The sequence below is a fragment of the Populus alba genome, chromosome 9 (assembly GCF_005239225.2).
Source record: "Populus alba chromosome 9, ASM523922v2, whole genome shotgun sequence".
Classification (NCBI taxonomy): Eukaryota; Viridiplantae; Streptophyta; class Magnoliopsida; order Malpighiales; family Salicaceae; genus Populus; species Populus alba.
The window spans coordinates 7374569-7388340 of record NC_133292.1 but is presented as its reverse complement, the minus strand read 5'-3'; the positions used below and the strand labels follow the sequence as shown (position 1 = coordinate 7388340).

The following is a 13772-nucleotide window of genomic DNA, read 5'->3' as shown; positions in this document are numbered from 1 at the left end:
AAAATGACACAAAGATGGAGTGAATGGCACGGTGGCCGGAAGAAGAGAAGGCCTAGCATAACAAAGAAGAGCTTGTCAACCTAGCCAAGGAGACTGCCTGAAACCCGTAATGTGGGTTTCTGGCAACTCTGTCCAGGACATATCCTTAATTGCTAGGACCAGGCAAGCCGCCGTCCTTGGATAGCCGACAACTCTTGTTTTTATGTTAGGCTTCTCTTCCTCTTGTATTCACGCTGAAAATATGATGGTTTTGACATCCTATTTATAACCCAACGAAAGAATAAAAATCTGATTCAGATTTGCTACATTATTTGTCTCCACCACATGACCCTTCGGTGCCGTTTGGTAATGTGGCTGCAGGTGAGGTTCACCCGCAGCCACACAAATTTTTGTTTGGTTAAAAATTAAAACCTGCTTTTTACTGGTAAGGCCCACTCAATTTTAATTTGAAACGCAAGTCTTGGAGAAGCAGCAAAATGCTGCTTCTCCTTAAGGAAAAACGCTGAAACAGTGGAGCATGGCTCACTGTTCCCTAAACTTAAATCAGAGGTGTTTTAAAAAAAAAAAAAAAAAACCAAGAAATGTTTACACTATACTCGCAATGTTCCCTAAACATAAATCAGATTTTTTTAAAAAAAAAATTTGAAAAACCAAGAAAAGTTTATTTTTTTTCTGAAAAATCAATGCAATTAAAAAAAACCAGTGATTTCACTCGCACTATTCATGTAAACGTGAATACTATTTTAAAAAAAAAAAATTAGTTTAAGGTGAATTAAATTTACTTATACTGTAATCTCAATTTTATTCCTGATAATATTTTACCTAATTTTATTGAATGCTCAAAAAATCATGAAAACTGTAGTTTTTGTCGAATAAATTTTGTACGTAATGAAATTGTAATTTTTTAAAAAAAAAAATTGAGTTTTAGTTGAAAAACTAGTATTTAATATTATTTAATAACACTACATAAATTAGAAGGATATAGCATGATGACGTAGCATTTGTGAAATTTGATCGCAATTCCAATTATGTTCTTGCCGTGTCAGACCCAGTTAAAAAAAATTCATTTTTTATTTTTATTTTAATTCTGTTTTATTCAAAAAAATTAGAAGGAGATCACTTGATGAAGTAATAAAAAATTCAGTTTTTATTGTTGTGTGCTTAAGAAATCATGAAAAATATAGTTATTTATTTCATGATGTAATAATAGTAGTTAAATCTACAATATTTAAATTAAAAGTATTTTTTAATTATTTTATAATCTCAATTTGAAAAGCATTTTTTTTTAACCAAACACATTAAACTATTTTTTGTCCAACCTCAATTTCAACCACAGTTTTAACCAAACATATATTTTTTCAAATCAACCTCAACTAAAAGTATTTTTTATAAAACAACTTTTTTAAAACCACAACCACAACAACAACCACAATACCAAACACACCCTTCATTTCTCATATAGCTAGCTGCCCCATATTGGAATATATTCTCATCATGGTTGCAAAGATATCCAAATGCACAGTGCACTTGCTTCATGAGCTTTTTGCACAGTTTTTCCAGGAAAAGAATCATGACCTAATGCTTATTAATGCTTTAAATCCATCCTGCATAAAAATGGTAATCAGCCTTCAGGTATAGTTGCCATTTCTTCATGTGATTTCAGTGACACGAGGATGGAATTTGGTGACCACATTTTAATTTGGTTCAAGTAGTTGCTAATTCCATGGCTAATTCCCAATTATGTAGCTAATTAAATCGAGAGTAGTTAGGCTTTGAAATATTTAACTGACTCTGTTGCTGAACATTAATTTTTACCAATCCTAATCAACGAGTTCAGATACTGCACGAAAATCATAAAAAGGTCGTTTTTTTTCCACAAGCAACTGGCCCATGTTGGTCTTAGGCTCCATTGAGATTACTGATCAATTCATTTATGAGCATCATCTTAGTTAGATCTAATAAGAATATTGAAATATTCGATTCTCATGCACCATTGAGCCGAGAGAAAGACAGTTGCCTAATGAATGCATGAGCAGATTTATCCTTGCACATTTTATGGGACTCTTTGACGTCCTTTATATATCGCCGTCTATTCTCTGCTAGTTTTTCTGACCTTCCCAAACACTCTGAAGTTAGAGAATTTGGACCCAGTATGAACGGAAGAAGCATGAAGATGAAGTCTACTAGATGAAAGTACGTGAACTTTTGACGAAAGAGTGAGTTGAGAGGTTCTCTGTTGACATAAACCCTTGCAAGTATGGACAGAGCTCTCCTATCCAACACTTTCCTGGTTCTCTATCATGCACGGGTTCAGATTCCATTGTCAAAATCATCAATCCATTTGAGATGCTCGCACCCCAACAGTTGATGAAGTCAACGCCTATTTCAACCATGGCACCATGCCTATGCCAATAAGGTCCATTTGCGTGACAGATTCCATTGTCAAAATCATCAATCCATTTGAGATGCTCGCACCCCAACAGTTGATGAAGTCAACGCCTATTTCAACCATGGCACCATGCCTATGCCAATAAGGTCCATTTGCGTGACAGATTCCATTGTCAAAATCATCAATCCATTTGAGATGCTCGCACCCCAACAGTTGATTAAGTCAACGCCTATTTCAACCTTGGCACCATGCCAATAAGGTCCGTTTGCGTGACAGATTCCATCCCCCCCCCCCCTCCTAGCCTTCTATTTTATCTGAAACCTCATTTTCAGTTTTGAAAATCATTGGGTCGGTCAGTTCCCATATGAAGAAGAATTCAACGAGCATTTTGATCAAAAAAAAGAATTCAACGAGCAGTCCATAGAGGTCCGTTATTCACATGCAATATGCAAATGGACCTTATTTAGAAGCTAAATTTCTGTTCTTTGGAATCATTGGCTAGTTCTCTGATTATTTTTCTTGTAATCCTATTTGGATCTTGCTTTTGTTAGTATAAGCTCCTACTTGTTTCCTTTGGACCAATGAAACTTCTTTCATTAATAAAAGCCTTCAATTTCAAATGCTAGCCTACATATGCCTTCTAAGTTTTTGCCTTCAGTAGCTGTTTAATTTTTATTTGTCCGGCGACCCTGAGTCGTGTATACCATGGACCAAGAGAAAATATGCTTTCATCTTTATACCATGACACGCTTGCCTTGAAAAGTTTACTTGTGTAACTAGAAACCAAAAGATGGATTCAGGGATACAGAAAGTAATTGGGGGCTAAGATCTAAGTGATTAATTAATCTACAGGTAGCTTGGATGCTCACAGCCACCTAGACCTCCAGATTAGAACGTCTTCTGCAATAATGGTATGAGCATATTTAGTGACTCAGGCATGGACACCGCTTCCAGGACCATCCAATGCTCGCATCCTAGCCAAGTGCTTCTTTGCATTAAGATGACTTCGCATGTTTCCTTCACCGGTGCAACTTATATTGCAGATTGTACACCACCACTTAGAATCTCTAATCTCTACAAATCGGCTCTTCATCAGGTTCTCTAGCTTCTTCTCTTCGTGTACTCTATTTTCAGGTGGAGTGCTATTGTTTACTGTACACTTCTCTGGCTTGCTTTCAGGAAAATTAGCGTTCTTTCCCACTGAAGATGGGGAAACATTGCTGTTTGATGCCTGGATCTTGGAGTTCAGCAGCTCACAAGCTTTCTTGTGTCTTTTTCCTTGAAGATGTGAGCTAAGATCTATCTGATTTGTAAGTGTTAACTGACATACAACACAAGTAACATCAATCCCTGTGGTTGCTGTGGTAACATTAAATTTCTTTCCCTCTGAAACAGGGGGAACCTCGCTTTTTGGTATCTGATTCTCGACCTTTAGCCGTTCACAAGCAGCCTTGTGTCGGTTCCCTTGGAGGTGTGAATTAAGAACTGTCTCACTTTGGACTGTCAGTTGACATATAGCACAAGTCCATACATTTAGGACTTTCTCGGGAGGTAGTATCTCGCATAGATCTCTGCCTCCCTCTGTTGTTGTTACTGTGTTTATGAACTCCAGAGGTGGAAATGTACTGTTTTCTGTCTGACTGATGTTAGATTCTACTTGTCTAACCTGCAAATGCGGTAAATATAGATGCTTAGAGGATGTAAAAAAAAATGCACATGGTAAATATACAATGTTTACGAGAACATTGACTAATAAGAAACCAGTAAAGAAAGGTAAAATTTCAAATCATAGAGGGGAAGGAAATTTGTGATACCCAGAAAGGGAATTTTTGAAAATTTTATCAAATAACACAAGTTCCAAAGAAGTTTTAGATTGTTTGGATTGAAGTACAAATATTCTATATTTTAATTTTTGTTACAACCATTTACTTCTGTTGGGACGTATAGGTGGCCAGTAATTGTTTTAGTTCATTGAGCCTTGCCAACATTCCTGGATTATTTTCCACAAATTTTTTTGTTCTTTCCTACATATTTTTGGATATTCAAATTTCTAATAGGCACTGACATTTCACAGTTCATAATACTATCCAACTGTTGAATGAAGTTAGTTACCTGCTTGGTTGATGTGACTTCCCTTTTCTCTGTTATTTCCGCAGCATTACTGTCTTTGAATAGAACTGGAAGTTTAGGTTGTTCAAACTTCAGCTGCATGAATCGAAAGATATTCAAATTTTGCACTAGGAAGCAACATTTCGTTCACAGTTCATAATATTATCCCAAAAGCACAAGTGGACTTTTTCTATATAAAGTGCTGAATTTTTCAACTGTTGAATAAAATAACCTGCTCAGTTGATGCAACTTCTTTTACTTCTTTTTTCTCTGTTACTTCCACAGCGTTACTGTCTTCAAGTCGAACTGGAAGTTTAGGCTGTTCCAACTTAAGCTGCATGAATCAGAAGATGTTCAAATTTCTTATTAGGCAGTAAGATTTCGCAGTTCATAATATTATTTCCAAAAGCACAGGTTGACTTTTCCTTTAAAAGTGCCCAAAATCCCAACAGTTGAACAAAATTACCTGCTTGGTTGATGCAACTTCCATCTTCTCTGTTATCTTGACAGCATTACCGTCTTTATATCGAACTGGAAGTTTTGGTTGTTCGGACTTTGGCTGCATCAATCAAACTATTGATCAGCTCCTTTTTTTTTTTTTCTTTTCAGATGGTTGAAAACAGCTGATTTGATTGCTCAGAAATAAAGCCCTGTACTTACCACAGCATCACACTTAACAACCACTCTTCTACAAGAACATTGAATTAGTTCATAAGCACGGACTTCTTTTCAAAAATAAATAATAACAAATGGATAATAAGGAAACATGAATTATGTGGTTGCTGCTTTGATCGAGCTCTCATTATAAATACCGTTCCTACAACACCATTAACTGAGGTGTGCTTCTACATACATCTGGATCGAGGAAGTCATGTAAAGAGACAAAAACAATATGCAAGTGAAATTAGTGGCCTTACCCAATCCTCTGCTGCAACTGCCTTGGTCTCGTTCACGGCGGCATTAGGCTTTGCACTCTTTTTCTGGAAGAAAGAGACAGTTTTTGGGAGGGCAGCAATGATGAGAAAGACATACTTATTACATCAAGTATAGACAGCGTCTATTAAACTAATTTTATTATCACCCTGATTCAATCCAACCATAACATGCATGCAATTTTATGCACGTGATAAGAAAGTAAAATTAAATTAATCCAATTGATTCCAGGTACAAATCAAAAGATTTCCATAGGTCTTGTTGCCATGAAGAAGGATGTATACCGTGGAAGCAATGAGATCCTCCAAAGCATCAGAGCCATTTTCCTTCATATACCTCTTCACCTCAACAAGAAAATCATCTTTCTTGAAAAATAACTTCAGTTTGTTGAACTGGCAGGTGATAATTCTAGGGCCAATGGATAGACATGGAAGAACAAGGTGTTTATAGACATAAAGGGAACCGTGAAAGTAAGGCAGAACCAAGCAGCCGACAATCATTAGCTTGATGTATGGCCAGAAGGCTAGCCTGCATATAGAGATACAAAAATAGTAACTGAGTTAGAAGATTCAGCAGTAATGTACTGCCTCTTGTCCTAATCAAGTATAACACAACATATTTCCCTGTTCCAACAATTCGAACCGATGTCCAAAATCATGTTGAAAACATAAACCTCCATTAATTGATCGTAGTCAAGAGTAATTACAGAACAACAAAAAAATCCCCCTAGACCGGAAACTATACTGAAATTGTTTCGACTTGCAAGAGATCATGTTTTTATTTGTTTCAATTGGCTACAAAAATAGAGCTACATAATGTAAAACACAGAAAATAAAATAAATTACCACTGAAGCTGAAAGGTATGCTCAAAGAGCAAAACCACAGAAATGGATACCCAATATGTGATCAGCTTCTGGGTGTCTGAGTTTGAATTAGTCTCGATCGCTAGAATGGAAGCACATCTGTTCATGTATTAGTAATGTTTAATCACTTCTTCGATAAATAAATACCGACTTGACATTCTGAATAACATAATTGAAAGATCATTAGAAATTGTATCGTCAATAACATGAACACATACACACAAAGTCAAACAAAGAGGGGAGACTTACAAAGGATAACCCAAACCAAAAACAGGCCTGCAACCATATAACGGAAACACGTGATCATCACAGTCATGAAAACACAAAGCAAAGGAAAACAAGACGTTCCTAATTAATTGTTGCAGCAAAAAACAAGGAGCTTAAAATCAAGCATTGCTCATAATCAATCATAAAATATGAAATTGAGACTTCAGTTAGTTAGAAGTAACAAAGAGATGCAAGAATTTAGAATCAAGTATCAAGACCATATTACAAGTAAGAATTTTCAGTACATTTGTACGTATTGCCAAAGTCAAGATACACATTCATATGCATACCATGCAAGAATATCAAGGCATTTCACAGCAAGTTTCAAAAGCCCTACAAAACCCATCATGAACGCAGGCCTCTTCGATAAGTTTCTCTCAGCTTACTTAATCTTCGCAAAACTTCTGTTCAGATCTTAACTCATAAGAAACCGTTGTTGAGGAAAGCGAGGGTAGAAAGATTTTCCTAGGAGAGCGAAGGTGTGAAACGAAGAAGTCGCTTTTGTAGCAGTTGATTTACGAAATGACAAATATATCCTAATTTTGCGTGCTGTGATATAGTTACTCGCTTGAGTACTCGCCTTCTATAGCTGAAACGTGTCCCTTGATAAAATATTCTCGTTGAATTTGGCGAGTACTACTTGTAGTTGATTACTGGCAGCGGAAACATAAGAGAGCACAAGTTACTGGAGTACAGATGTGTACGTGAACCAGACTCGGTTGCACCCTGTTTGGACAAGAAAGGGGATGCGATTCGATTCGATTGAGTTTCTTGTCAGTTCAATTCTTTTGTTTAAATAAATACTTCTAGAACAATAGAGTAAATAGCATCTATTTCTGTGGGGGCAGGAAAATACCATGACAGTAGCTTGAAATTAATTCCCTGGAAAATTATCCCTCTTCCATTCATCCCGATTCGTCTTCTTCTTTTTATTTTCTTACCACTAGAAATTTGGGTGTTGTTGAAGCACAAGAAGGATATTGTTTACAGTATGTTTAGTATTTAGAATATTTTTTTATCTAGAATATTATTTTTATTTTTTAAACTTTATTTTTCAATTAGCAAATTCAAAACAATTTTTTTTTCTTTCCAAAAACACTTTTAAACTTATTCTCAGTCGAAAAGCTAGAACATGCAAACGCCTTTTTTATAATGTCTCCAAATTAACTATACAAGGACACGTTACACCAATGTGATCATCTCCACCAAAGTTTTGAAAGCTTGTGTAGCATGGCCGCCAGGTGCAGATGCCTTCAATACAAGCTCTTTAACGGCTAGGACTCTGCTCCGAACTCTTCTCCCCTGTTCATGTTGCAAAATGAGGTCCAAGCTCTTGGCAACTCCGGTCTTCGTAAAAACACCTCCATCAATTCTCTCACCAATTCTCCAAACGTCCACTACTAGTCGTGCATTCAGCTTATTATCCGCAAAAAATGGTCTACAGATCATTGGAACCCCATTTGCAATACTCTCATACACAGAATTAGCTCCACAATGTGTCATAAAGACACCTGTTGAGCTATGTGCCAATACTTGGGTCTGAGGTGCCCATGGAACCACCTTTCCGTGCATTACAGTCCTTTCTAGGAACCCATTTGGCAAGCAATCCTTTATATTGTCCCTAAGAGACCAAAGGAATGGAATTCTGCTCGCTTCAAGAGCTTCTGCTAGTTCTTCAATCTCACTTTGAGGAATATTCGCTACAGTTCCAAAGCTGATATACGCCACCGTCTTAGATTTTTGGCTATCCAACCATGATAGACAGCCTGTGGTATCTTCAGTTGACGGTGGCAACGATGGTGGAGGCATAGACAAGCTAATAAAGCCGACATTTAGCAAGTTCGAAAACTTAGATTTGAGATCATTTAAGAGGGATTTAGGGTAGAGCTCTTGGTAAAAGTTCACAACTAGAGTATCTACTTTTAGCACCATGTTTCCAATTTGACCTAACAAGCAAGAAAAGGGTGTTTCTTGTGCATCTCTTGGTAACACTTCTACAGGTAAATCCGCAATGTGCAATTCAGATAATCCTGGGATTTCCAAGGTTTTTTCTTCAAGCTCTACATCGTTGCCATCTCTGCAACTATTGCTGCAACCATAACTAAGAGAATTGGCGTAGTGTTGGCGAATCATGTCAGTATAAATGTGTGTAGAGAGGGAATGGGGCACTGGGATCCAAACAGGGATCCAAGGAATGCTCAAATCCTCAGCGACTGATCCGGAAAAGGACAAGAACGCATCTGCTATCAAGCAGCTTATTTTTTGGCCAGTTTCTGCCACCGCCATGTCCAATGCCATCTTAAAGTTTTTTGGCGTTTCTTTTATGAACAGCTCAACTCTTTCTATCGGATCTCCTGAAAATACATGATTCAGCGGCACGCCATCCGCTACATTGTAGGTTTTTATGTTATCAGGCAGGTTGGTTCTTGATGCTAAGAAGATTGAGTTGTTGGATTCTTCTGTGTTAAGAAAGGAAAATTGTGTTTCTTGCGCAGCCCTTGCTAACTTCTGCACTAGATTAATGAGAGAAAGAGCATGGCAACCAAATGGGAATGCAAAGACGGCAACATGCATGTTTTCTCACGGTGTTTAGTTGGTATTACAGCATTTGATCAACTTGAGTTGAGACTAATTAAGAACGGAGAAATCACAAAAGATTTATGTGATAGGTTGTAGATTATTTGTGTCAAACGATCCATCTATGGATAGGAAATGGAGATATATCAAATTATATACAGCCACACTCACACACCGTATTAAAGACGAGGGTGTTGCTTTGAAAACCATGGATAAAATTGATTCGATGAGGATGTTGGTTTCGCATAAATAGCATTAAATGAATATTAGAAAAACTGCTCCATTAAAGAGGAGAGTTTCCAAGAGATGAAAGTAACTGTTTGGACGCATCCATGCCTAGGTTTTGCAAAGTGCTTATGGGCACTTCGTGTTGGAAGCCCCCCGCCGTGGAAAAAAGGAGAGAGATAACGAAGGACCAGCCTCCAAATCGTCGAACAAAGAGATACAGCCCATAAAAAACCTTCTCTGCTTCAAGCTTGCAAAAGCCCAACAAACAAACAGTCCGGCCCACAAAAAATAAACCTAAACACTCTTGTTAAGGTACGTTACCGCCTATGCTTTTCACCTCCCATTTGAAAAAACAAGTTCATGAATCCGTCTGTCTATCATCATCTCTCACACCGGTCCATGTAATGATATATATTGCATTAAAGTTGATTTAATTCTCATCTTTATTTATATATAATTATATCAAATATGTGTGCTGGATTCGTTTTTCCCCTCGATACACGCACAAAAAGGTGAGCTTCAAGGTTAGTTTAGCAAAACTATGCTCCGGTAAAAGAGGTTAGAGAGACGACATTCGAGTCATAATTCAAACCCTAATATAGAATAAGAGATGAGTGGAAGAAATTAGGGGCCGCCCCTTATTATATGGCCTACAGCCCACAATTAATTCTGTAAGGACAATCGTTGACGAGCACTAAGCTCATTGACTAGCTATTCTTTTCTCTTTTCATTAGTTTGGAGTCAGCTGTCCAAGCAAGCGTGTTTTTTTTTTTTTTTTTTTTTCTAATGGTAAAAAACTAAGTGTGAAAATATGCTGCAAGGGAGGAAAAAAAAAAGTCTCATGAATGTTTGAATCTTGCTATGAAATGACCTGCCTGGGTCCAGGAACCGGTTTAGAAAATACCTGCTTGTAACCATTAAAAAAAATGCAGCCAGATTTGTGTCGATTTCGCACACAACAAACATCAGATAAAAAATAAAAAAAAAAATTGAAACTTTAGTGGGAACCGGATGAGGTTTATTGCTAGGAGATAGGAATTGTCGGTCATGAAAATAGCCTACAGTGGCACCATTGAAGGACACTTTAACGGCCTTCTCTTTTGTCATGTTTTTTTTAGGGCACCATGTAAGAACCCTTTTGAATTGAAATTTAACTACAGAGAAAATTATAATAATTATAGTTTTTTAAACCAGTTTGATACGTTTATCCAGTAGACTCCCGACTCAAAACTTGATTCAGTTGGGTTCTAAATTGAACTAGAAAAAAGTATTTTTATCAAATCCAGTTTACTTGGCTAAATTCATTTTAAATTTGACTAGGTCAATATTAAAAATAATAATAATAATAATAATAATAAAGCAATTGTCGGTTTGATGCTTCCAGGTGATCCATGGGCACCCACATTGATTAAGAGAGCTTTGCCTCACAGCTTTTTGTTTTCTCTTTATTTCCTTACAATGGTTTCTTGTACTTCATACCAAATCCAAGTCTGCTCCTATGCTCACTCCCTTTGGTTTCTACTTTTTTTTATTATTTTATTTTATTTATTTATTAATATGGATATCGGACCAGTTTGTACGTACCTTAACTAATTTTACGGGTCCTGAAGTTAAATATTATATAAGCCTCTAACGGTCCTGAGATCTGTAAAACTTGAATTTGTAATTTTTAAAAAATAAATCTAGATCTAATCAGTTAAGTTACACTATAAAGTTATTGCTTATTGGTTTCTACTTCTTGATTGCCTTTGATGGGGCTACAAGTAAGTTTCTTTCTCTATATTTTTGTGTATGTATGTGCAAATTTTGATTCTGTTTTGTTTTTGGTGCTTAAATTTTCTGAAATTTCTGAGTGGTGAATTTTGAAGTTTAGGACTTTTAATTATTTGGTGGATTAAAAGTTGAAATTAGTAAAAGTGGAATTGACTCTAAAATTTCTTGTGAATAAACGGATTAAGGGAAACAGCGAAACTGGATCCATTAAGAGTTCGTTTGTTTACGCGTTCAGAATCACGTTTAATGTAAAACGCAGAAGGCAAGTGTTTGGTAACAGAAAAACCATTGATACTGTTCATGGGCCCCACTAATTTCTGTGTTGGGAACGCAGGCTTGAAAGAAGCAGCTGAAGGCTGCTTTTTTGCATTGTTCATGTAATTGCATTGTTCAATGAACAGTGCAATTACATGAACAGTGTATATCAGCAGCACTGTTCTGTGAACAGTGCAATTCCCTTGCACTGTTCACTTGTACTACAGTTGGTTTTTTTTAAAAAAAAAAATTAATTTAATTTAATGAGTTAAGTTTTTTTTTAAAAAAAAAAATAATTAGTTTAAAGTGAATTTTATACTTGATAATATTTTATCTAATTTTATTATACGCTAAAACAATTATGAAAACTATAGTTTTTTGTCGAATGTATTTTATACGTAATGGAATTGTAGATGGTTTTAAAGAATAATAAAAAATATTTTTATATTAAGTATGATTTATTTCATGATATAATAGCAATAGTTAAATCCACAATATTTAAATTAAAAATCATCAATATTAATATATATATTTAAAAATTATTTTATAACCTCAATTTCAAAAGCATTCTTAACTAAACACATTAAACTACTTTTTGTTCAACCTTAATTTAAACCACAGTTTTAACCAAACACCTATTTTTTCAAACCAACCTTAACTAAAAGTACTTTTTATAAAATAACTTTTTTCAAACCACAACCACAACAGCTATCGCAATACCAAACTCACCCTAAAAAGAGAAGTTGTTATGCAATTGGTGCCGTGGATTAGATTTGACATGGTTGGCATGATAATTGACTCTCGACAAACGTTGATGGAACACCATCCTAAAGCTTTGGAAATAAATTCTTCAAATACGAGGAGTGGTTAATTTGACCAGGGAATTTTCGCGAGGCTTTCATGGCCTCTCCGTTTCTTCAGCTGGAAATTAACAAATATATTCTTCACTGAATTAATTTCTTTAATACTGAATTATACTAATCCATCTAGATTAGGGAGAATGGACATGCAAAGAAATTTAAGTTTCGCCTTGTTTATCATTTTTATAAATTAACAAAATTAGGTCAATTATTTATATCAATTCTCGAATAACCATTAAATTACAAACACCGCATAGATATTGATACGTTGATCTGAGAAAAAAATTGATTTTTTCTTATCTATGTTAAGTATCATACACGTAATTAATACAGAGAATATATATAATGACAAATAAAAAAAACAAAAAGCGCACAACACGGTAACTTAGAAGTGGTTCGGCTATATAGTCGGAATCAATAAAGCTTCCATGATCCTCTTCAACTAGAACACAATAGTTCAAAAGAGTAGACAATTGTCCACGTAGGAAAAAAAGAGGAAAAAAAAAAAAAAAGAGGTGATCCTTTCACTTTGCACTTGCACTTGCACTGGCGTGCGTCTCACTACTGCGATACTGGCATGACTTTTAATTGATTTTGTTATACCTGGCCCCCACCCAAGACTCGTGGAGCTGTAATAAAAATGTGTTTGGTATTCTGTAATTATTGTGGTTATTATTTAAAAAAAATTCATTTTATAAAAAATTCTTTTAATCAAAGTTGATTCGAAAAAAATATATATTTAGTTAAAATTGTGGTTGAAATTGAAATTAAACAAAAAATAATTTAATATGTTTGGTTAAAAAAATAATTTTCAAATTAAAATTATAAAATAATTAAAATATATATATTAATATTGATAATTTTTAATTTAAATATTGTAAATTTAACTACTGTAAATAAATAATATTGATATCAAATTTTTTTTATTATTTCATTAAACTATGTGTAATTTTATCACGTACAAAATCTATCAAATAAATACTATATTTTCCATGGTTTTTTAAGTGTACAACAACAAATTGAATTTTTTATTATGTCATCCGGCAATATCGTTCTAATTTCTCAAATAAAACACAATTTTTTTTCACTGTGAATAATGCTAAGTGAATAGCACTATTCAGTTCTTGAAATGAACAACGCCTAAACGAATTAATTCACCAGGGCACTCTTCACTACAAGAAGTGAATAGTGCCCAGGTGAATTAATTTATTTGGGCATTAGATGCTGCTGCATGAGAAGTAGCTTCTCAATAACCAGTGTTTTTAATGGGCTCCACCTATACAATAATTCATGTTTTATTGTTAACAAACGTATTATTTACACGATTTACTTTAAAAGCAGCTACATCCAAGTAAACAAACACACCTAGATCTCATTAGAGAGTTTAATTGAAGAAAAAAAAAAACACCGGAGACCGAGGGGTTCAGCTATTTGCTGCAAGCCAGTGGCGAGGCTGCTTTCCCCCGCATGATGAACATCTCTTTGTAAGGTTGCCATTCTAGCTTTTACCGGCCACAA

The 13772-nt window shown here is 35.2% G+C and overlaps 2 protein-coding genes across 5 annotated transcripts; both read right to left on the bottom strand.

Moving 5' to 3' along the window:
- Positions 1–3101: 3101 nt before the first annotated feature.
- LOC118027610 (uncharacterized) lies at positions 3102–7042 on the bottom strand. 4 transcript variants are annotated; one of them, XM_035031004.2, is made up of 9 exons: positions 6852–7042; positions 6544–6570; positions 6277–6393; positions 5716–5959; positions 5416–5478; positions 4965–5057; positions 4731–4832; positions 4502–4594; positions 3102–4055 (listed from the first exon to the last, which is right to left on the bottom strand). In XM_035031004.2, exons 1-9 carry the CDS (start codon positions 6908–6910, stop codon positions 3321–3323), a joined length of 1533 nt encoding a protein of 510 aa, XP_034886895.1. In that variant the 5' UTR covers positions 6911–7042; the 3' UTR covers positions 3102–3320. The 4 variants fall into 4 exon arrangements, with proteins under 4 accessions (XP_034886895.1, XP_034886897.1, XP_073267355.1 ...); XM_035031006.2 differs by having other exon boundaries at positions 6277–6453; positions 6852–6962; XM_073411254.1 differs by having other exon boundaries at positions 6277–6376; positions 6852–6952.
- A 701-nt stretch (positions 7043–7743) lies between these two features.
- Positions 7744–9146, bottom strand: LOC118027634 (anthocyanidin 3-O-glucosyltransferase 7). The gene has a single exon (XM_035031031.1). It carries the CDS (start codon positions 9133–9135, stop codon positions 7744–7746), a length of 1392 nt encoding a protein of 463 aa, XP_034886922.1. The 5' UTR covers positions 9136–9146.
- Between the last annotated feature and the right edge of the window lie 4626 nt (positions 9147–13772).

Coding starts and splice junctions, on each gene's coding strand:
- LOC118027634 (XM_035031031.1), bottom strand. CDS start 9,135: ATGCATGTTGCCGTCTTTGCATTCCCATTTGGTTGCCATGCTCTTTCT.
- LOC118027610 (XM_035031004.2), bottom strand. CDS start 6,910: ATGATGGGTTTTGTAGGGCTTTTGAAACTTGCTGTGAAATGCCTTGAT. Junction 6,394..6,543: donor TTTGGTTTGGGTTATCCTTT/GTAAGTCTCCCC, acceptor ATACATGAACAG/ATGTGCTTCCATTCTAGCGA. Junction 5,960..6,276: donor CATACCTTTCAGCTTCAGTG/GTAATTTATTTT, acceptor CTCTATATGCAG/GCTAGCCTTCTGGCCATACA.